At 37.4% G+C, this 25,641-nt stretch overlaps 1 protein-coding gene across 1 annotated transcript in view; it reads right to left on the bottom strand.

The window, feature by feature from the left end:
• The window catches only part of DNAH8 (dynein axonemal heavy chain 8), a 332,081-nt gene that overhangs the window by 218,345 nt on the left and 88,095 nt on the right, over positions 1 to 25,641 (bottom strand). Inside the window, exons 29-35 of the mRNA XM_007458310.1 lie at positions 24,332 to 24,436; positions 19,705 to 19,818; positions 16,983 to 17,045; positions 13,636 to 13,736; positions 10,298 to 10,435; positions 9,895 to 10,135; positions 533 to 732 (exon numbers count right to left, since the gene is read on the bottom strand). Coding sequence (XP_007458372.1) covers positions 533 to 732; positions 9,895 to 10,135; positions 10,298 to 10,435; positions 13,636 to 13,736; positions 16,983 to 17,045; positions 19,705 to 19,818; positions 24,332 to 24,436 — 962 coding nt within the window. The remainder of the gene's footprint in view (positions 1 to 532; positions 733 to 9,894; positions 10,136 to 10,297; positions 10,436 to 13,635; positions 13,737 to 16,982; positions 17,046 to 19,704; positions 19,819 to 24,331; positions 24,437 to 25,641) is intronic.

Below are 25,641 nucleotides of genomic sequence, written 5' to 3'. Positions count from 1 at the left end.
AGCGGTTCAGTAGTCCAGTGATGGACATGTTGCCTCGTTTAGGCTGCAGTAGACCCAGCACAGATATGGCCACTTTTCACCATAAAAAATCCAAGTGTGTAAGTGTCAAGCCCTTCATTATATTCCTTCATGTGCTGACAGCATACTTTTCCTGGGCTATTGGTTGAACACTTGAGCAGGTTTAGCCAAGGAGGGCAATGATGAAAAATCAGAGAATGAAAAGAGAAAGGAGATAAAATGAAGGTGTCATCTTGGTGGGGAGTCCAGATGTTTAGGAGGTAAACTGCCAATTTGAGGGAGAATAATTATGATGGGGCCCATCAGGAAACACAGGAAGGGGAGATGAGTACCATAGAAGAGATGGAGGCCATGATTAGTAGGGAAAATAGGTAGTTCATGTAAGGACAGACAAGAGTCAACACTTTAGGTCAGAATCTTGTGTTGTGCCACAGCTACAAAACTGGGCTTTTATCTAAAATTATATAACCCTAAATACCAAATCAAAACCTTCCCCTGAAAATTATAAAATTACCTGTTGCTTAGTAAGGAACCTAAGACCATTAAACTATCCTCCATCAAGGTGATAATCTCTCCCGATTCAGTTCCTTTGAGCAGCAGCTCTCCCTTTCCCTTAAATGCTGCAAAACTCAGGTTCTGGTTGGTCCAATTCTCAATCACCTGAGTCAGCTTGGCTTCAATATCCTTCTCCTTAATGGCAGATATGCAAACATCCTTCAGAAGGGAATCAAAGAATATGTCATGACATTTTCAATTACAAATTAAGTGCATTTAAAATCAGAATTTTTTAGCTTGGCCGTAGAAGTCATTGGGTCATTTTACGGCCAAGAAAACCAAGGCTCAAGATGATTGTGTTGCAAGTTCAAACCAGAACCTTCTGACACTCTGACTACTAATTATTTTATTGTACCACCTACATGAGATAATGGAACTTAAATCATCATGTTCTTATTTATATTTTTAGTTGGTGTTTTTCAGCCAAAATGGATATAATCACAGCTGTTCTATCTCAGCAGCTTGCTATGAGAAGCAAATGAGAATATATATGAGACTCTTTTGAACTCTTTAAAGTAACATATAAACATTGCTATATTCCTGCCTGTTCTGGCCCTAATATGAATATCTCACTTGATTAAAAGTTAATTCTATTTTTAATGGGTTTTTCTGTTTTTCTGAGAATCTTTGATATGAAAGTTTCACAAAGGAAAATAAAAGTAAGGTGTTTTCTGCAACATGCCTCAATTAATTTTCATACTTAGAATCACAGAAGCTCAGAGATGGGAAGGAATATAAAGGATCAAGGAATTTCCACAAATGATTATATTACAAATTAGTGTGTAGTAAGTGTAATAAGAGTGGTGTGAACTGTTGTGAGTTCTGAGGAGGAGAAATGACTTTTGCCTGAAGCAAGGAGGAAAGGCTTCATTGAGGAGGGAGCATCTGAGAATAAGTGGGATTCCACAAGGGGGAGGGAGAAGACATTTTACAGGAAGGGAAAAGGCTTCCTTTAGAAGCCATGAATGAAGTAACAGTAAGAATCCAGCTTGGCTAATAGCAGGGTATATGGGGTAAAGAAAACAGAATATACCAGTGTAGACAACACTGAGAGTCTGTTTTGGGGTAAGAATAGTTAATAACTGAATCCCAGAATCCCCTGGACTTGCAAAATCAAGTTTTCAAAGCACAGCCTATGAACAGCTATACTCTTAAGTGTAAAAACCTATTTATATAAGAATGAGGTGGTCACCAAAGGTTTTTTAAACTCTTTATTTCCCTCAGTAGTATCTGAATGGCATTTATAAATAGGACAAAAATGTTTTGAAAACAAACTTGTGGCGTGCATGTTGCTAAAAAGAGGCAAGGAGGCGGCAGAAAACTCAAAACCATACATTTAGGGGATATTTCTGGTCATGGGGTGCAGTTTTCGCCTCCAAAAACATAGAGTAATGTAAAAAACACAAAAAGAGAAGGTAAAAAACAAACACATTAAGACTTAAAAATAAGGTAAACATCTCCATGAACTAGAAGTGAAAAAGACATGCAAGCCAGGAGGTGGAGCTGAAGCCCAGGCCTGAGGGCTCTGGTCAGTGGGTGCCAACCCCTTGGCTCCTGCGGGACAGAGGAGACTAAAAGTGGCCTGTATGAAAGGGACCATCAGGACTATGGTCTAGATCCCTCCACTGTGGAAGGAGGCTGTCTGTAGCTGCAATCTGGTCATCTAGATTAAATGAACCTAGGGATGTGGCAGATGGGGTGACAGATCCAGGTCCACAACCAAGACCTCAGACAGGTCAGCTCTGCCTGGGTCTGCCCCACCACAGCAGAATAGGGGATGTAAACCACTATTGTAACAGCTGGCTCTGGACTTGAGGAGATGGGGGATGCAGGAAGAAGCCACAAAACCACTAAACTCCTAAGGAAGGCTAAAATGCAGAAGGAGAAAAACAATTTTAACAAATCATAAAAGCCACATTTTTTAAAGCTCGCCACTCAAAATGAGTCCTCTAAAAAATAAAAATTGCAATACCCTTGGGAATTCTCTGGCAGTCCTGTGGTTAGGACTTCACGCTTTCACTGCCAAGGGCCCAGGTTCAATCCCTGGTTGGGGAACTAAGATCTTGCAAGCCGCATGGTACAGCCAAAAAAAAAAAAAGTGAAAAAAAAAATTGCAAAACCCATGAAAAGAAATCCGATACTCAGAGAAATAGCCAACATAAAAAACAATCAGAGTAAAAACTCAGTCCAGGTGAAATTAATTTTATAGAACAATCTGAAAAATAATCTTTAATTATGGTTAATCTGGGGGCCTTGGAGTATGGGAGGTAGAGATGAACTTATATTGGCCATGAGGTGATAATTTTGGAAGCAAGAGGATCCCTACTTTTCTTTGAAATTTTCCATAATAAAAAATTTTAAAATAATTATGTTTAGGATGCTCAAAGAGATAAATGAAGAACTCTAAAAATTTGAGATTTATAGGCTTGAAAATATATAAAATATTTGAGAATATATGTAGATTTAATCATCTATAAATCTAAGAATCTATAAAAAGGACAGAAAAAATGTAGAAATGAAAAAAGAACAGGTGGTCACAAAAGAAAAAGAACTAAGTTCTAGATAAAGATGGTGACATAGGACGATACTGAACTCACCTCCTCCCATGGGCACACCAAACCTACAGCTACATATGGAACTCAAAGAAACCCAAAAACTAGTTGAGCAACTCTAACACATTAGGTGAACAAGGAAAAACTCACATCAAAACTGGCAGGAGAAGCTGAGACAGAATCTCATGTTCAGCCACACTCCTGGCACAGGGACCCACAATCGGGAAGGAACCCACAGACCAGAGGTTCTCCCTGAGGAGCAAACCATTTGAACTCCACATCGGGCACCCCAACTTTTAAGACATGTACCTGAGAGGTGAGCACCCCAAAATTCAGGGCTTATGTCCATGAGACCCACAAGGCCATAGTAAACTGAGAAATAGTTCTTAAATGGCTTGTTTGTACTCAACCAACCCAGGGCCCAGCACAGAGACAACTGACTAAAAAGCACCTAGTCCTTCTGTGAAAAAAAAAAGGCCTATTTGTTTAACATGCAAATATACCCAAAGAGACTCACAACAAAACACGTAATTAAAGTGTCAAAAGTTAAAGACAAGGAGAGATCTAAAAAACAGCAAGAGAAAGACAACTTGTTACATACAAGGGCACCCCATGAGACTAACAGCAGATTTTTCAGCAGAAACTTTGCAGGACAAAAGGGAGTGGCACAATATACTCAAAGTGCTAAAAGAAAAAAACTGCCACCAAGAATACTGTAATGGTGAAGTTGTCCTTCAGAACTGAAGGAGAGATCAAGAGTTTTTCAGACAATCAACAGCCTAAAGGAGTTCATCACCACTACATGAGTCTTCCAAGAAATGTTAAAGGGACTTCTTTAGGCTAAAATGAAAGGATGCTAATTGGTAACAGGAAAATGCATGAAAGTATAACTCTCACTGGTAACGGGAAATAAATAGTAAAGTTCAAAATAGTCTAACCTCAGGCCATCAGGTTGGAAGGCTCCAGGAATGGGCAGCCAGTGTGTGTAGGAGTGAATCTGTGAGTTTGCCAAGCTGATTGAAAAAGCAAGCCTGCACCCTCCAAGTTGCACTATTACAATTGGGAGCCAAGCCTCAACCAGAAGTCCCTGAAGAAATTCTACAAAAGCCATGTGGCTGACAGGGTCTTGGTACTCCGGCTGGGTGTCAGGCCTGAGCCTCTGAGGTGGGAGACCCAAGTTCAGGACATTGGTCCACCAGAGACTTCCCAGCTCCACATGATATCAAATGGTGAAAGCTCTCCCAGAGATCTCCATCTCAACACTAAGACCCAGCTCCACTCAATGACCAGCAAGCTACAGTTCTGGACACCCTATGCCAAACAACTAGCAAGATAGGAACACAACCCCACCCAGTAGCAGAGAGGCTGCCTAAAATCATAATAAGGTCACAGACACCCCAAAACACACCACCGGATGTGGTCCTGGCCACCAGAAAGACAAGATCCAGCCTCATCCACGAGAGCACAAGCACTAGTCCCCTCCACCAGGAAGCCTACACAAGCCACTGAACCAACCTTAGCCACTGGGGGCAGACAGCAAACAAATGGGAACTATGAACCTGCAGCCTGCGAAAAGGAGACCCCAAACACAGTAAGTTAAGCAAAATGAGAAGACAGAGAAACACACAGCAGATGAAGGAGCAAGGTAAAAACCCACCAAACCAAACAAATAAAGAGGAAGTAGGCAGTCTACCTGAAAAAGAATTCAGAGTAATGATAGTAAAGATGATCCAAAATCTTGGAAATAGAATGGAGAAAATACAAAATACTTTCAACAAGGAGCTAGAAGAACTAAAGAGCAACAAACAATGATGAACAATACAATTACTGAAACTAAAAATTCTCTAAAAGGAATCAATAGCAGAATAACTTAGGCAGAAGAACAGATAAGGGACCTGGAAGATAAAATAGTGGAAACAACTACCGCATAGGAGAATAAAGAAAAAAGAATGAAAAACAATTGAGGATGGTCTCAGAGATTTCTGGGACAACATTAAATGCACCAATATTCGAATTATAGGGGTCCCAGAAGAAGAAGAGAAAAAGAAAGGGACTGAGAAAATATTTGAAGAGATTATAGTTGACAACTTCCCTAATATGGGAAAGGAAATAGTCAATCAAGTCCAGGAAGCGCAGAGAGTCCCATACAGGATAAATCCAAGGAGAAACATGCCAAGACACATATTAATCAAACTATCAAAAATTAAACACAAAGAAAAATAATAAAAGTGGCAAGAGAAAAGCAACAAATACCATACAAAGGAATCCCCATAAGGTTCCATAAGGTTAACAGCTGATCTTTCAGGAGAAACTCTGCAAGCCACAAGGGAGTGGCAGGACATATTTAAGTGATGAAAGGGAAAAACCTACAACCAAGATTACTCTACTCAGCAAGGATCTCATTCAGATCCGATGAAGAAATTAAAGCCTTTACAAAAAAGCAAAAGCTAAGAGAATTCAGCACCACCAAACCAGCTTTAGAACAAATGCTAAAGGAACTACTCTGGGCAGGAAACACAAGAGAAAGAAAAGACCTACAATAAAAAACCCCAAACAATTAAGAAAATGGTAATAGGAACATACATATCGATAATTACCTTAAATGTAAATGGATTCAATGACCCAACCAAAAGACACAGACTGGTTGAATGGATACAAAAACAAGACCCATATATATGCTGTTCTACAAGAGACCCACTTCAGACCTAGGGACACATACAGACTGAAAGTGAGGGGATGGAAAAAGATTTTCCATGCAAAGGAAAATCAAAAGAAAGCTGGAGTAGCAATTCTCATATCAGACAAAATAGACTTTAAAATAAAGACTATTACAAGAGACAAAGAAGGACACTACATAATAATCAAGGGATCATTCCAAGAAGAAGATATAACAATTGTAAATACTGACACACCAAACACAGGAGCACCTCAACACATGAGGCAAATGCTAACAGCAATAAAAGGGGAGATTGACAGTAACACAATCATAGTAGGGGACTTTAACACCCCACTCTCACCAATGGACAGATCATCCAAAATGAAAATAAATAAGGAAACACAAGCTTTAAATGATACATTAAACAAGATGGACTTAATTGATATTTATAAGACATTCCATCCAAAAACAACAGAATACACTTTCTTCTCAAGTGCTCATGGAACATTCTCCAGGATAGATCATATCTTGGGTCACAAATCAAGCCTTGGTAAATTTAAGAAAATTGAAATCATATCAAGTATCTTTTCTGGCCACAACGCTATGAGACTAGATATCAATTACAAGAAAAATATCTGTAAAAAATACAAACACAGGGAGGCTAAACAATATACTACTTAATAACCAAGAGTTCACTGAAGAATCAAAGAGGAAATCAAAAAATACCTAGAAACAAATGACAATGAAAACACGATGACCCAAAACCTATGGGATGCAGCAAAAGCAGTTCTAAGAGGGAAATTTATAGCAATACAATCCTACCTCAAGAAACAAGAAACATTTCAAATAAACAACCTAACCTTACACCTAAAGCAATTAGAGAAAGAAGAACCAAAAAACCCCAAAACTAGCAGTAGGAAAGAAATCATAAAGATCAGATCAGAAATAAAAGAGAAATGAAGGAAACAATAGCATAGATCAAAAAACCCAAAAGCTGGTTCTTTGAGAAGATAAACAAAAGTGATAAACCATTAGCCAGACTAATCAAGAAAAAAAGGGAGAAGACTCAAATCAATAGAATTAGAAATGTAAAAGGAGAAGTAACAACTGACACTGCAGAAATAAAAAAAATCATGAGGGATTACTACAAGCAACTCTATGCCAATAAAATGGACAACCTGGAAGAAATGGACAAATTCTTAGAAAAGCACAACCTTCCGAGCCTGAACCAGGAAGAAATAGAAAATATCAACAGACCAATCACAAGCAGTGAAATTGAGACTGTGATTAAAAATATTCCAATAACAAAAGCCCAGGCCAGACGGCTTCACAGGCAAATTCTATCAAACATTTAGAGAAGAGCTAACACCTATCCTTCTCAAACTCTTCCAAAATATAGCAGAGGGAGGGGAGAAACACTCGCAAACTCACTCTACAAGACCACCATCACTCTGAAACCAAAACCAGACAAAGATGTCACAAAGAAAGAAAACTACAGGCCAATATCACTGATGAACATAGATGCAAAAATCCCCAACAAAATACTAGCAAACAGAATCCAACAGCACATTAAAAGGATCATACACCATGATCAAGTGGGGTTTATCCCAGGAACGCAAGGATTCTTCAATATACACAAATCAATCAATGTGATAAACCATATTAACAAACTGAAGGATAAAAACCATATGATCATCACAATAGATGCAGAAAAAGCTTGCGACAAAATTCAACACCTATTTATGATAAAAACCGTCCAGTAAGGAGGCATAGAGGGAACTTACCTCAACATAATAAAGGCCATATATGACAAACCCACAGCCAACATAGTTGTCAATGGTGAAAAACTGAAACCATTTCCACTAAGATCAGGAACAAGACAAGGTTGCCCACTCTCACCACTCTTATTCAACATAGTTTTGGAAGTTTTAGCCACAGCAATCAGAGAAGAAAAAGAAATAAAAGGAATCCAAATCGGAAAAGAAGAAGTAAAGCTGTCACTGTTTGCAGATGACATGATACTATACATAGAGAATCCTAAAGATGCTACCAGAAAACTACTAGAACTAACCAATAAAGTTCGTAATGTAGCACGATACAAAATTAATGCACAGAAATCTCTTGCATTCCTAAATACTAATGATGAAAAACCTGAAAGAAAAATTAAGGAAACATTACCATTTACCACTGCAAACAAAAGAATAAAATACCTAGGAATAAACCTACCTAAGGAGACAAAAGACCTGTATGCAGAAAACTGTAAGACACTGATGAAAGAAATTAAAGATGATACAAACAGATGGAGAGATATACCATGTTCTTGGATTGGAAGAATCAACATTGTGAAAATGACTATACTACCCAAAGTAATCTACAGATTCAGTGCAATCCCTATCAAACTACCAATGGCATTTTTCACAGAACTAGAACAAAAAAATGCATAATTTGTATGGAAATACAAAAGACCCTGAATAGCCAAAGCAATCTTGAGAAAGAAAAACGGAGCTGGAGGAATCAGGCTCCCTGACTTCAGACTATACTACAAAGCTACAGTAACCAAGAAACCATATACAAAATGAAAAGGTAACCTACTAAATGGGAGAAAATATTTGCAAAGCATAACTCTGATAAGGGGTTAATATCTAATATATGTAAAGAACTCTTACAACTCAATAGCAAAAACAACCGATTTGATTTTAAAATGAGCAGAGGATCTGAATAGGCATTTTTCAAAAAAAAGACATACAAATAGCCAACAGGTACATGAAAAGGTGCTCAACATCACTTATCACCAGGGAAATGTGAATCAAAACCACAATTAAATATCACCTCACATGTTGGAATACCTATCATCACAAAGACAAAACTTAAGTGTTGGTGAGGATATGGAGAAAAAGGAACCCTTGCATGGAAATGTAAATTGCTGTAGCCACTATGGAAGACAGTATGGAGGATCCTCAAAAAATTAAAAAGAAAACTACCATGTGATCTAGTAATTCCACTTCTGGATATTTATCTGAAGAAAATAAAAACACTAACTTGAAAAGATATATACATAACCATGTTCATTGTAGCATTATTTGCAAGAGCAAAGATGTGAAAACAACCTAAGTATCCATCAATGGGTGAATGGATAAAGAAAATGTGGTATATTTATATAAAATGGAATGTTATTTAGATGTAAAAAGAAGGAAATCCTGCCATTTGTGACAACACGGATGAACGGACTTTGAGGGCACTATGCTAAGTGAAATGAGTCAGACAGAAAAAGACAAATACCATATGATCTCATTTATATGCAGAATCTAAACAAAAACAAAACACCAGAAACATAGATATATAGAACAGACTGGTCATTGCCAAACAGAGTGGGTAAAATGGGTGAAGGTGATTAAGGAGTACAAACATCCAGTTATAAAATGAATAAGTTCTTGGGATGTAATGTATAGCATAGTGACTATAGTTAATAATACTGTATTGTATTTAAAAGCTGCTAAGAGAGTAGATCCTAAAATTTCTCATCATAGGAAAAAAATTGTAACTATATGTGGTGATGGATGTTAACTAGACTTATTTTAGTGATCATTTCACAATGTATACATATATTGAGTCATTATGTTGTACACCTGAAACTAATATGGTATAGATTATACCTCATTTAGAAAAAAGGATTTGATGCAAACACTAAGCATAGAAAAAGGAAAAGAACCAATTAAAAATCTTAAAAAGGAAAGATATAATATTTTAAAATATTTAATAGACTAATAGTAAAAAAGCATAGAATTAGAAGTTTGAAAAATGTTGTGAGGAATTCACCAAGAACACAATACAGAAATAAACAGAATTTTTTAAATGGCAGTTTAGTTAAGGGACAAGGAGGACAGACTGAGGAGCTCCAAAACTTAAATATTTCAAATAATCATATTATTTCCTTGAGTTACAGCATTATTTTGCAAAATCAAGGAATGTTCAGGATCATTTCAAATTCTGAGAGTGCATTATATAGGGCAATCAATACACCCTCGAATAACATGTTTATTTGTAAAGTTTTCAGAAAAGAAAAAGGGAAGATTCTTTAATAGATCATTTGTAAGACCTTATAATCTTATGTACCTCAATGTCATCCTTATTTTTAAGAAGTGGTGCTTCCATAATATTTCTAAGACAAAAAGAATCCAATTCCACATCAAATGGGGTTCCAGTTAACTCAGAGATTCGATCCCAGTGTCTCTGTTTCATTGCCTTATTGGTCATCATTTCTAGTAGAGGACATGACTCACTGAAATCATCAATTCTTTTTTTCAGATCCAAAAAAGCTTGCCAATCTTTAAGTCCTTTTGGCAGTTTATGACATCTTTCAGAAAAAAAAGAAAAAATTATTTCATCTACACATTTCTTTGAATAAGGTGTTATGAATATACAGCAATATATCAGAGGATAAATTCATTTGTGAAATACCTATGGAATCCTAAGATAGGCACTATAAACAGTTAAGTTTAATTCAATTGAAACTCACCTGTTTTGAAACTCCTGCAGTTCTGCATTAATTTTTTCAATGTCTACATCTCCCCAAAGTATTTCATAATAACCACTAATATTGCCCATTACAGTATCATATAGTCCATACAGCTTCTGCAGCAAGTTGAGTTCCTTTCTGGAAACCAAATAATTAAATCATTACATAACACATATTTAAAAAATAAATTCCATTATTGGATAGGAAGAATTCATCTAATCAAATTATTTCACATATTATGTGTATCATATCTTATATACACCAATACACATACACTCCTGTCGGTTTCCAAACAAAGACTGTATTAAAAGCTCCATAAATTAAGGTTTATAACTTTCAAATATTCCAAATTATACTATGACATGACATTAACAAATGGTTTGATTATTACAACCATACCAATCATTGCAAACAATCTGACCAAAATGTGTTAACATGATCAAAGATAAGGCTAAGGTTTTATTTGACTTTTTTCTTTCAAACGCAAGCTAGATTTTTATGATTATGTCTACCTTTTAAGTCTGACTTTAAACATCACTTTCCTATCAAAAGCTTTCCCTCATGTGCTCAGATTGAGTTATATCCAAAACAAGAATAAAAGGAGGGATTCTGGGTCCAAGTAAAGGAAAATTTCTTCAGTGTGTAAAACACCAAAAATTGACCACTCAACAGAGTTTGTGGATTCTCCCAGGAATTCCTCAACCCTTAGTATACCATGAGGGTCCACTGAATCCAATTTTATTTTTTCAATTTTATTTCTTGAGCAGTTCTAATTTTTTGTAAGGATTGAGAGTTACATTTATTATTTATTATAGATAATCAGCAACCAAAGATAAATTTGCTTATGTTTTTGATGGAGTAAAACTCATTCTATCTTGTGTTGACCTAAAACAGACTGCCAGTTATTTCTCCAGGAAAAATGTGTTACTCAGGATCAGTAGAAAATTGCAGTTCTGGGTCTGCAACCATGATGAGCCATGTGCAAGTCCCCAAATGGCAAGGGAAGGAGAATAGGAAGTTGGAGGGCTAGAGTAAACAGAGTCCATGGGTTTTCATTGGCTGAGTTGTTGCCAGGAGAGAAGAGGAGTCTCTCCTCTTGTTGGGCTCTGCTAATGTTGCAGAGCATGAAAGCTCCCCGTTCTTGTCTCCTGACTCTATTTAATTGAGGTTTCTGTTTATTATTTTTTTTACTCTTGCCATTACCAAGGTGCACAGGACGTTTTTATAAATCTAAGACACATTTTGGAATCTTAGCTATTTTTTTTTTCAGTTCTTGTTTCATTTTTCTAATTCATCATCCTAGAAATTATTTCATTATTAATCACTGATTATTCCCAATTAAACTAAAAATGACTAAAATAATAAGAAAAATGAATGATGATATCTCTTATAAAGAGATGATGCAACAGTGAAAAAATAATCACTACTGCATCGTCCTTCAAATTTCTTATTGTGTTGCTAAACATTGCATCATCTTTCAAGAAAGTATAAAAAAGAACTCTTGGAGACACCATTTTTGTAGTCTTTTGATTTTTGTTTATTTAGCTTTCACTTAATACAATTAAGAATTCAGTACTTTTCATTTTCTACCTAAAACAGCAAAAGAATAACATTGACAAAGGAAGGTGCTTCCCAAGTATTAAACAGAAAAGAGACAGAAAGCAATGCTCTAGACTCTAATTTTGATAGTGAAACTGATTGTGTAAGTGAAATCTCAGACTTTTGTGTCTTTAGATGATAACCTAGATGGATTTTTTTAAATTCAATAATGTATGAGTGAAAGATATATTTCAATAGAGGCAAGGGCTGTATCACACAGTATTTTGCATCAAGAACCTAGAGCATCCCATTTTGTGAAAAAGATAAGTGACAGTGTTCTTTCATTATTTATATGTTTACATAAATTTTATTTGATATATTTCACAAGAAGAAAAATGTTGAAAGGAGATATGTATTCAAAGGAAATAGATGATGCAGAAATGAAAAAGTTAACTGATCATTCAAATTTAAAAGTAAAGATTTTTGTATTTATAGTGCAAAAAAGATGGTGAACAAAATTATGACTGAGTTTTCAACAGTTTTGAGTTTTAACAATGCAAGTGCAAGAAAAAACATAGGTAATGAGAAGCTAGAAGTTATTGAAGATGGATTTGAAACCTGGAATCACTGTTTACAGGATGGATATGCTCCAGGTTCATGCATGACAGCTAATGAGCTGCATTCAAAAGTTGGTCGCCATTTCGTGTACATACGTCTTTAAACCAGGACAGTATGGAGTAAAAGTTTGGCTTTTTTCTGCTTAAATTCTCATTAAATTTTCTAATAAAACTGCTTTTCACCATTCCTTTATTCTTACTTCTGAAAAGTATTCATAATTACTTAAAAACATAAAAAATTAAAAGGGTCCATTGGTCCAGAAGGTTAATGAGAATGATTAGTTTTCCTAGAATACTGCAGGTCAAAATAAAACACTGATTCTCAGACTGAGTGTGCAAAAGAATTAACTAGAGAGTTTATAAAAATGCAGAAATGCTAGGACCCCATCCCAGAGATTCTGATTTAATGTCAGGGGAAAGGACCAGACATCGGCAATTCTAACACAATTAGTAATTGGGTTAAGCTTAGCAAATGCCTATTTTTAGAAAAAAAAAACAAACCACCTTCCCTAAATGGCTGAGGAATTCATTTATCTTCAGACAATTTTAGGTACTTTGTGCCATGACATTTTCATGCTGGGATTTTGAAACAAGTCAACATAAAGTTCTAAAGCCAAGATCCTAATAAGCTAATACCACTGTTTTAATTTTGCCTTTGAAGAAAGTTATATTTAACATTATACCAAAATATACTTGGTTAAATCCTAGATCCACTGTTTAAAAGCAACTGTTACTCTTTAAAATCAATTAAGTTCCCTGGCCTTCAATCTCAATGAATTCTATGCCTACTCAATGGGGAAAAGCACTTAGCATAAATGCAGTAAGAAGGAAGCAAGAGCCGAGCACGGCTATTCCTCTAAGTAAACAAAAGTTATCCGAAGTTGCAGTGCTTCTGTACAATTATTGATTCAAAATCACGAAAAGAAAAAAAATAAAGCACAGGCTAAATATAGACCATTAACGCCCAGAATTTTTGCATTGTATTTTCTACTCCCCTAGAACATTTATTTTGTATATGGAGACTGTGCATCCAATGGGTCAGGAATAGCCAGGAATGAGGGGACTATTTAGGAGTTTTCCAAGCCAGACTCTTCTCTGCATGATGAAGGATTTAATGATGACATGATTCTTCTAATGGACAGTTAATTATTTATAATAAACTTGTCCAGTTTCTAAACTTACCTAATTTTGTGTAAAACCTCATAGTCAGTCACAGGCAACCCAAAAAGTTGTTCACCAGATGAATATGTAACGAATTTCCTCCACAGATCATCAAAATTGGCCTATAAAAGGTTTTTAAATTATAGTAAGATGTAATAAATTCAGAGCCCATTAAAGTAGAATTCATTATAATCGGAATAAAAGCTACATTGAAGTTTATTGAATATTATCTATGAAACAAGGATTTGTGAAGCAAATTTATGCTGATACAAAGCTATCAGAGGAAAAGTTAAGCGTTTAGGAAATTAACTTTCAAGCATTCTGAAAGTAATCATTTTATGTAAAATTATTTCCTTAATAAATTAAGTGGTCCCCAGACTTACATTTTCAAGTTCCCATAAATACATCTGAAAGTAATAACTCAATTTAAATCAGCAAAGTTAATGTTCAGGTCTTTTGAACTGGAATTTGAATCTCCTATACTTAGAATGCTAAGTATTAACAGTGTTAAAAGCACAAAAGCAAACAGAAATTATTCACTTGTGACAAGATATGCGGGCTCTACATAAATGGTATAACATATCAATAAGGATCCTAAATTCCCAGTCCTGGAAACTGTCTGTCATCAGACCTCACAGTGATCAGATAATGATACAGATCTGACAGATACAGTAGCACATATTACAGGAGCCAAATCAGGAAGGTGTGAAGATGCAGGAGGAACTCCAACGAATTCTTCGTTCCTAGAGAGGAAGAGCCATTTTGCACTTTTTATATTCCTTGGTGGTTAGTATGGTGGTTACTCAATAAATGGACTAAACGAAAAGTCCATGGGAGTATGTGGACATTAGGAAAGGAGAAAGGAAAACTTCAAAGTTAGCATACACTTAAAGGACGACATTTAAAATCTTGGGGTTTTCTTTGTGTTTTTTTTAAATTTATTTATTTATTTTTGGCTGCACTGGGTCTTCATTGCTGCGTGCGGGCTTTCTCTAGTTGCAGTGAGCGGGGGCTACTCTTAGTTGCCGTGCGCAGGCTTCTCATTGCGGTGGTTTCTCTTGTTGCGGAGCATAGGTTCTAGTCGCATGGACTTCAGTAGTTGTGGCACGTGGGCTCAGTAGTCGTGGTGCACGGGCTTAGTTGCTCTGCGGCATGTGGGATCTTCCCGGACCAGGACTTGAACCCATGTCCCCCGCACTGGCAGGCAGATTCCTAACCACTGTGCCACCGAGGAAGTCCCTAAAATCTTGTTAATGTGAGCAAGACTCCTGATGAATGCCAATCCCTCACCCCTTTTTCCACTCAGGTCCGAAATAATATAAAAAGCACCAGCCAAACAGGAAACAAAATGTCAGCTTTGTCAGCAGCCAAGTACCCAGTAATTCCCCAAATCAAAGTAAAGTTGCATCAGAAAACACCACTGGGACCTGAGATGAGGCTCCTGCTTCTTCCCCAGATCTAGATCTTGGGTACCTGCTTTGGAGGGGGTAGGGAGAACACCTGCTTTTGAGAAGCGTTAGGTCTGCAAATCTGACCCCCAGCCATATATCCAGCCAGATGCTCAGCAAGCAGGCTGCTCAGCTTACAAGCCCAGGCACAGGCAGAAAGAAGGTACAAGGAGGCAAAAGATGGGCCCTACATTGCCTTTTCAGTGAAGTGAACACACCCCTAGTAAAAGGGTGGCTCATTAAAGTCCCAGTTGTTGACTGATGCATTGATAACTCCCAAGGGAAAGACAAGGAAGGGAGGCGCCTATCTTCATAATATACCCAGGCTCCAACCATTTTTCATCAACTCCAATGTCACCACTCTGGTCCAAGTTACTATCACCCCTCCCCTGGAATATTGCAATAGCCTCCTAATCAGTCTCCCTGCTTTTAGCCGTGACTTCCAATAATCTATTCTCAACGCAGTAGACAGGCTGGCCCATGAAATCATAAGATCATGTCACTCATCTCACTCAGAGTCAAAGCCAGTGCCCCTCAGGGGCTGGCAAGGGTTCTAACAGTCTGTCTTCTCCTTATCTCTCTGGACTTATTGCTACAACCATCTCCTTGCTCATTCTGTTCCAGCCGTACTAATCTCCTGTTGCTTCTCTTACGTGCTCTTACTCAGGGCTTTTGTACTGCTCTTCCCCTGCCTGGAAAGCTGCTTCTCCAGATAATCTGCCTGGCTCATTCTCTCACTTCCCCAGGTCTCTACTCAAATGTCACCTCTCAAGGAGGCCTTCCCTGGAGACCCTATTTTAAATTTCACCTCCACTTTACATACACACGGCCTAGCACTTTATGCCCCTTCCCTGCCTTTTTCTTCCCTTGGCACTTATCACCATCCAACATTACTACCTATTGCTTTTATTGCTGAGAGGTTCCTCTTGGCTCAGCAGGCAGCCACCACATCAGCCTTAGCCCTGGCTCCTCCAGAGAGGAAGGCCTCTCCCTGGGACGCTGCCTCCAAATCTGAGGACTTCAGGTAGTAAAGGATCAGAGTTTCCTCCAGGGTACAGCATAAAGAGCTGGCAAGGGTGATGGGAGGAGCTGGTTTTAGTCCAAGAGTGATGGCCACAGTTCTGGAGAACCCCCACAATAACACGGGACTAGCCTTTTTATCTAAGGAGAACATATTTAGGTGAAAGGCTTGTGCCTGCTGCATCCCACGAAAACCCTTGCCGGCACAAGGGTTATCTTACAGAAATCTACTGGGCCAGACCTACCCTCCTGCAATCAGGCAGCAGGACAGATGATCTTGTCTACTTTGCATAAGTTTATTCCACTAGGGACCAGCTGCAATTCCTGCTTGCTCCAATGATCCTGAAGAAACACTTTTCTTATCAGGGTATGGCTTTTCTATTTTAAAACACTCATATCAAGGGAGATACTTGAAAATTAGATGTCATATGAAAAATTCCAGTTGTTATGATGGAAAAAGCCTGAACTACCCCTACCAATCTCAGGAGAACCTGCAGTTTAAGAGGTTCCATCCAAACTGATTGAACCTTTCTGGCAAAAGTGTGCATGGAACCAACCTGAACCATCCAAGGAACCTACATATAAAGCAACAAAAACAAGATTACTGACTACTCCATTTATTTGGTTTGGGGTGAAAAACCCAATCATCAAGTGATATGACGTAACCTCCAACATAGGTAAAGGAATATTTAGAAATACCGACCCAGTATGTGGCAAAACTAAAGCATAAATTACAGAAAGCCTTCATATGGCTAGATTTGCTGCAAAACTTGGGTATTCCTAGTAAAGAAAACACTGGTTTTTGGACAATAGCTCTATATTTCCTGGTGGGATGACCGTGGAAGCCACCTAAGTATAAATGCAGGGAATGTAAATGTAACCAAAAAAATGTAGTTTTACCTGAAATATCTGTAACCTGTTGCTAGCTTCTTGGGGTGGTATATTTGGAACCATGGGTCCTTCCTGTAATGAATAATATAATCTGCATTTTAATTCCTAATCACATGTATTTATCTATTTATTAGATTTACCTATTATTTCCTTTAAAACAAAGACCATGATTTTTAATTTATATGATCTAATTTTGCCCTGTACATGAAGTTTTCATTTATTTTTTGCAACAGTTTTATTGAGATATAATTCACATATTATACAATCAACTCATTTAAAATGTACAATTCAATGGTTTTTATTATATTCACAGACTATGATAACACTCAATTTTAGTATATTTGCATCACTGTAACTTCCATTCATTTTTTAAAGGACCTTGACACAGCTAATAAAAAATGTGATTAAAATTACATCCTATATGAAGTTCGTAACACAAGAGCTCTGTTTCAATTCATTTTTTATTATAAATGATGATGCTGTGGCTGTGCATTAGAATAACTGAGATAGGGCTCTGAGAACAACCTTCTTTCACGAATAGTCCAGCCCAATATGGAAACAGAGACACACATAAGGTTGAATACTTGGAAGAAGCAGAAGGCGGTCTCTGGTGGCCATGTGCCAGAAAACAGTTGCAAAAAAGATACCAAATGGTCTGTACAATCATGAATATTATGGATATGCTAAATAATATGCAAGACTGCCAGTGTAAGAGAATAATAGAGCAATAAAATGTTGACTAATCAAACCTAAAAGAGATGTTTAGTACACGTTAAAAAAAAGTGTGATATAAAAGTATGAAATTAGAACACTCCCTAACACCATACACAAAAATAAACTCAAAATGGATTAAAGACCTAATGTAAGGCCAGACACTATCAAACTCTTAGAGGAAAACATAGGCAGAACACTCTATGACATAAATCACAGCAAGATCCTTTCTGACCCACCTCCTAGAGAAATGGAAATAAAAACAAAAATAAACAAATGGGACCTAATGAAACTTAGAAGCTTTTGCACAGTGAAGGAAACCATAAACAAGACCAAAAGACAACCCTCAGAATGGGAGAAAATATTTGCAAATGAAGCAACTGACAAAGGATTAATCTCCAAAATTTACAAGCAGCTCAAGCAGCTCAATAACAAAAAAACAAACAACCCAATCCAAAAATGGGCAGAAGATCTAAATAGACATTTCTCCAAAGAAGATATACAGACTGCCAACAAACACATGAAAGGATGCTCAGCATCATTAATCACTACAGAAATGCAAATCAGAACTACAATGAGATATCATCTCACACCAGTCAGAATGGCCATCATCAAAAAATCTAGAAACAATACATGCTGAAGAGGGTGTGGAGAAAAGGGAACACTCTTGCACTGTTGGTGAGAATGTAAATTGATACAGCCACTATGGAGAACAGTATGGAGGTTCCTTACAAAACTAAAAATAGAGTTACCATACAACCCAGCAATCCCACTACTGGGCATATACCCTGAGAAAACCATAATTCAAGAAGAGTCATGTACCAAAATGTTCATTGCAGCTCTATTTACAATAGCCAGGACATGGAAGCAACTTAAGTGTCCATCATCGGATGAATAGATAAAGAAGATGTGGCACATATATACAATAGAATATTACTCAGCCATAAAAAGAAACGAAATTGATTTATAAGTAGTGAGGTGGATGGACCTACAGTCTGTCATACAGAGTGAAGTAAGTCAGAAAGAGAAAAACAAATACTGTATGCTAACACATATATATGGAATCTAAGAAAAAAAAAAAGAGGTCATGAAGAACCTAGGCATAAGACAGGAATAAAGACACAGACCTACTAGAGAATGGACTTGAGGATACGGGGAGGGGAAGGGTGAGCTATGACAAAGTGAAAGAGTGGCATGGACATATATACACTACCAAACATAAAATAGATAGCTAGTGGGAAGCAGCCGCATAGCACAGGGAGATCAGCTCGGTGGTTTGTGACCACCTAGAGGGGTGGGATAGGGAGGGTGGGAGGGAGGGAGACGCAAGAGGGAAGAGATATGGGAACATATGTATATGTATAACTGATTCACTTTGTTATAAAGCAGAAACTAACACACCATTGTAAAGCAATTATACCCCAATAAAGATGTTTAAAAAAATGCTATAAAAGTAGCGCCAAGGGCTTAAATTATCTTATGATTTCAGATCTATTGTGACCACTAAAAGAAAGTAGAATATTTTAGGGGACTATATCCAACTTCTGAGTTTAACTTCAAAGAGGTCGACCATTAATCAGTCATTATACCAGGTTGAATAGTCTGTGGGACTGACCAAGGATGACATTTATTTTTTATGTTTAGTGACCCTTTTGGTTCTCTAAGAGTTAGTGGGAAAAAAATCAGTTGCATTACCCTGGCATTAGGGCATTTATAGTTTCTTACAGCCTTCCAACAACTGTATTACATTTTTAATTATGAGTATTCTGGTCTTGAGAAAGGACAAAAGCAGACTTTGTTCCTTCCACAATTTCCAAAGTTGTTGCTCCTTTTCTCTCTTTCTACATGAAACATGCTTAAAGGACGAGCTATCCCCCCTTTTTAATTGCTGCAAATATGCAAAGATAGCGTCTTACATACAATGTACAAATCACAGTGTATTTCTCAGGGTTCATTACTTTCACCTCATATAAACACACCACCAAACATCTTAACACACAGCATGCAACACTTAAATTACCGTCTCATATGCTTCTGCAAAATTCATTACATCCTCACGAAAAACTTCCACGGATTCTAGTAGACTACTTTTAAACTTTAGCTGCACTTCAACTAGTTCATCTTGTACAGAAACCTGGAATAAAAAAGAATATTCAATGTGAGAGTGAAAGTAATGTATTTAAATGAAAACTACAATTTTACTCCAGCTAGTTTGTTATCTCACAGATGTACTGTATGAACAAGGATGTCTCTGCAATGTTATTTGTTAAAAAAAAAGAAAAACACAGAAATAAACAATCCAAATGCACCATCAAGAGACTCAGATAATTCTAGTTCATGACCCAAGAGGCAAAGCTATCTAACTGCAGTTAGGAAAACATTTTCTGGCTGACCCAGTTCAGGCCAAGGAAGCAGTTACTACTATGGGCCCAGTCTGAGTCACATGCTGTCTCTGGGACCAGGCCACAGTCTGGGATTAACAATTTCTAGTAGGTTCACATGGTTCCAATAATTGGAGCAGTTCCCTCTAAGAAAATGATATTACTCTAGGTTTAAAAAAAATAGCAAATATGTCTTCCACAATGGTCTTCAAAGCTTCTGCTTAAACCTGCAATCATAATAGTTAGCACTTAATTCATGTTTTCTCTCTGCCAGGCTCTTTACATATGTTAACTCATTTAATGCTCACAACCATCCTGCGTGGTAAATACTAATATTATACCCATTTTACAAGTGAGAAAACCAAGGCCCACAGAGACTAACTTCCTCAACATCCTAACACCAGTATGAGACAAGGTCAAGATTCAAAACCTGGCAGTGTGGTTCCAGGGCTCTTGCTCTTAACTGCTCTCAACAATAGCATCTTTCTGGGTTGGAACATATACTGCTTTAAGCTTAATGGTGACTGTAGTAAAGACTGGGTCAGTAGGTTTAACACTAACAGAGAAATGGCAGAAAAACCCAGGTGAATCTGTTAAATTGAACAATAATAGAAAACTGGGCTTCATTAAATCTCAACAGAGGCCTCCCCATTTCCTTGCTAAGACTCACTGTCTAGACTAACCCACAAACACTTTTCAAAATAAGTGATTAGTCAATATTGAACTTAAATAGAAATAAGTATTGAAAAAGTATTTTATGTACATCATCTCAAGCCTCACAACTGCATTTTTTAAAGCTTCTAAAATATTCCTAAAGGGCCACATGAAGAAACTGAGAAACAAAGGTTGTTAACTTGCATAAGATCACCCAACTGGCTGGTGGCAGAGCCAGAATCACAAGTCATGACCCCAAATTCAGGTCTGTGCCCTTGCTACTTTGCCTTGCTTCAATCTCAGTGACAAATCTTTCCATAAACAGGAAATTTTAAGCCAACATTAATTAATTAATATTCAATAAAATTTTTTAGTATAATTAAAGAATCTGGACCCTCCCTTGGGATTCACTTTTTTTTTTTCTTTTTTGCGGTAGGCAGGCCTCTCACTGTTGTGGCCTCTCCCGTTGCGGAGCACAGGCTCCGGGCGCGCAGGCTCAGTGGCCATGGCTCATGGGCCCAGCCACTCTGTGGCATGTGGGATCTTCCCGGACCGGGGCACGAACCCGTGTCCCCTGCACCGGCAGGCAGACTCAACCACTGCGCCACCAGGGAAGCCCCTTAGGGTTCACTTTTAATGGCTAAATATTTACCAACTTCAAAAATGCTCAGAGAGAGATTTATAGCTATAAACGCCAACATTAAAAGAAAAAAGACCTCAAATCAGTAACCTAACCAACCACCTTAACCAACTAGACAAAGAAGAACAAACTAAACCCAAAGTAAGCAAAAGGAAGAAAATAATTTTAAAAGAGCACAAATAAATGATATAGAGAATAAGAAAACAATAGAGAAAATCAACAAACTAAAAGTTTCTTCCTAGTAAAGAGCAACAGAAGTGACAAAACTTTAACTAGTCTAACCTAGAATAAAGGAGAAAGGACTCAAATTACTAAAATTAGGAAAGAAAGAAGGGACAGCACTACTTACTTTACAGAAATAAAAAGGATTATAAAGACACAATCAACAGAGTAAACAGGCACCCTATAGAATGGGAGAAAATATTTGCTAATCATATGTCTGATAAGAAGTTAATATCCAGAATATATAAAGAACTTCCACCACCCAACAACAACAAAAACCAAACAACCCAACTTAAAACTAGGCAAGAGGGCTTCCCTGGTGGTGCAGTGGTTGGGAGTCTGCCTGCGGAAGCGGGGGACACGGGTTCGTGCCCTGGTCCAGGGGGATTCCCACGTGCCGCAGACTGGCTGGGCCCGTGAGCCATGGCCACTGGGCCTGCACGTCCCGGGCCTGTGCTCCGCAATGGGAGAGGCCACAGCGGTGAGAGGCCTGCGTACCGCAAAAAAAAAAAAACTAGGCAAGATATACAAATGGCCAACAAGCATATGAAAAGATGCTCAACATCACTTTTCATTAGGCAAATGCAAATCAAAACCACAATGAGATACCACCTCACCCATTAGGATGACTACTATCAAGGACACAGAAAATAACAAGTGTTGGTGAACATGTGGAGAAATTGGAACCCTTGTGCACTTTTGCTGGGAACGTAAAATGGTGCAGCTGCTATGGAACACAGTACGGCAGTTCTAAAAAACTGAAAATAGAATTACTATATGATCCATCAATTCTATTCCTGGGTGTATCCAAAAGAACTGAAAGCAGGTCTCAAAGAGATATCTGTACACCCATGTCCATAGTAGCATTATTCACAACAGCCAAAAGGTGGGAGAAACACAAGTGCCCATCGATGGATGAATGAATAAACAAAATGTGGTATATGTTGCATATGAGGGAATATTATTCAGCATTGTAAAGGAAGGAAATTCTGACATATGCTACAACATGGATGAATCTTGAGGACATTATGCTAACTGAAATAAGTCAGTTACATAAAGAAAAATATTGTATGATTTCACTTATATGAGGAAACTGAAGTAGTCAAATTCATAAAGACAAAGTAGAATGGTAGTTTCCAGGAAGTGGGGAAAGGGTGAAATGGGGAATTGTTGTTTAATGGGTAGATTCAGTTTTGAAATATGAAAAAGTTCTGGAGATTGGATGCACAACAATGTGAACATACTTAACACTACTGAACTCCACACTTAAAAATGATTAAGATGGTAAATTTTAGGTTATGTGTATTTTACCACAATTTTTTTAACCTTAGTACAAAGCTACTATAATCAAGACTGGCATAGGGGTAGACATATGGATCAACAGAATAGAATTGAGAGTCCAGAAATAAACCCTTACATTTATGGTTAACTGATTTTCTCCAGGGTGCCAAGACAATTCATTGGTGAAAGAACAGTCTTTACAACAAACGGCACTGAGACAACAGGACACCCACATGCTTTTACATGATGATGGACCCCTAACTCACACCATATACAAAAATTAACTCAAAATGTATCAAAGACCTAAATGTAAGGGTAAAATTATAAAACTCTCATAAGAAAACACAGTAGTGACTCTTCATGACCCTGGATTAGGCAATGGTTTCCTACACACGATACCAAAACACAAGCAACGGAATAAAAAATAGACAAATTGGACTTTATCAAAATTTAAAGTTTTTGTACTTCAAAGGACACCATCAAGAAAGTGAAAAAAAACCAACAAATGAGAGAAAATGTTTGCAAATCCTTTGATTAAGGGACTTACATCCAGAATATATAAAGAACTCTTACAACTCAAAGAGACAACCCAATTTAAAAAACAAGGAAAGGATTTAAATTCACCTTTCTTCAAAGAAGATATATACAAATGGCCGGTAAGTACATGTAAAGATGCTAAGAATTATTAGACATTAGGAGAATGAAGTACTGGTACGTGAGACAATATGGATAAACCTTGACAACATACTGTAAGTGAAAGAAGCCAGTCACAAAAGACTACATATTATATGATTCTATCTACATTAAGTGTCCAGAAAAGGCAAATCCATAGAGACAAAAAAGTAGTGGTTGCCAGGGGCTGGGGTGAGGAGGAAAATGAGGAGTGATTACTAATGGGTATGGGGTTGCTTTTGGGGTGAAGAAAATATTCTAAAATTAGATAATGATGGTTGTCATGCAACTCTGTGCATATATTAACAATCACAGAATTGTATACTTTGAAATGGTAAATGTTATACTATGTGGATTATATATCAATAAAGCTTTTAAGATAATATATATTGAGCTTTTTAAAGGTTTGAAATGTATTTTTTTCTGGAGATAGTAACTTAATAAAAAAGTAAAAATTGGGACTTCCCTGGGGGTCCAGTGGTAAAGAACCGCCTTCCAATGCAGGGGACACGGGTTCGATCCCAGGTCAGGGAACTAAACTCCTACATGCTGCGGGGCAACCAAGTCCACGCAGCACAACTACTCAGCTCGCCCGCCTCAGCAAGAGAGCCTGCATGCCGCAAACTACAGAGCTCACGTGCTCTGGAGCCCACATGCCACAACTAGAGAAGAGAAAACCCGCACGCACACCACAACTAGAGAGAAGCCCATGTGCCACCGTAAAGAGCCAGTGTACCGTAACTAAGACCCAACACAGCAATAAAAAAAAAAAAAGTAAGAATTAAATTTGTACTTACAGCTTTACTCTGCAATTTGTTGAAAGAATATCTCAAGGTATCAACTGCTTCTGATTCTTCTTTGGTTACTTCAACTTCAAATCTGTTTAAAATAGCATAGGCTTCCTGTGGGGTGGGGGCAGAGTTCAGAAACATCACAAGGAATATAATTGCCAAATGACTTAGATGCCTTCTAAAGACACATTCCTAGGTCTTCAAAGACTAGAAGAATGGGTCCCAAAATTAAACGTGTATAAAAAAGTCCTTTAGATTATCACTTACATCAGATGTTGACTCTAGATCCCAGGCCCTGAAATCTGAATTTAATAAGCACCAAGGTGATTCTGGTGGAGAGTAGGCAAATCGCTTTGAGATACTATCCTAGGAAAAACTCCTTGGAATAATTTTCTGCCTCTCTCCTCCTTGATCTTGTGACAACACCGGGCAAAATGTTTTCTCATACTCTATTAAGATATGGGTTGGCTATATAAGGAATGGAATGAAATGACGATGTGGGAGATACTCTGAAGAACAGAAACTAATGAACAAACAAAACAAAAACAAAAACAAATTCATAGATACAGAGAACAGATTGGTGGGTAACTAGAGAGGAAGGGGATTGGAGGATGGTGAAATGGGTGAAGGGGATCAACTGTATGGTGATAGATGGTGACAAGACTTACAGTGGTGATCACTTTATAGTGCATACAAATATTGAATTATAATGTTGTACACCTGAAATCTGTGTAATGTTATATACCAATTTTGCCTAAATTTTTTAAAGTGATGAGTTACCAATTGGCTTTACCAAAAGAATTTATGCTGAAAAACTGAGCTTCGGCAGTCAGGAAAAAATGATATGATAATTTGTTAAATCTTGAGAAGCGAGTGGTCAGCATTCAAAATACCCAAATACTAAGGTTTAAAGAAGTAGTAAAGGTATGAATTTCATTAGCTCCCAAGTGTATAAACTCTAAATGGGTTCAAGAAAGCAATGCTCAGTCATGAACACTGGGTACCAAAAGGAGGCAGGGGGAGTGCCAATTCCCCAGGTTTGCAGGCAGTAAGGGAGTGCATTGTCCACAGAGAATTTAAAAAACAGTAATAAAATTAACTGAGTCTGATTTTTATTATCACCATGAGCCAGAAATTCTAAATATTCGTCATAAGTACTTGTGAGAGACAGAATAACAGCCTCCCCAATGTTATCCACACCCTAATCTCCAGAATCTGTGAATATGTCACCTTATGCGGCAAAAGGGACTTTGCAGATGTGATTAGTAAAAAAATTTGAGATGGGGAGATTATCCTGTATTAGCCATGGGCCCAAT

Source organism: Lipotes vexillifer, unplaced genomic scaffold (genome assembly GCF_000442215.2).
Source record: "Lipotes vexillifer unplaced genomic scaffold, Lipotes_vexillifer_v1.1 scaffold4, whole genome shotgun sequence".
Classification (NCBI taxonomy): domain Eukaryota; kingdom Metazoa; phylum Chordata; class Mammalia; order Artiodactyla; family Lipotidae; genus Lipotes; species Lipotes vexillifer.
The sequence above is the reverse complement of the archived record's forward strand: the minus strand, read 5'-3'. Positions and strand labels throughout refer to the sequence as shown.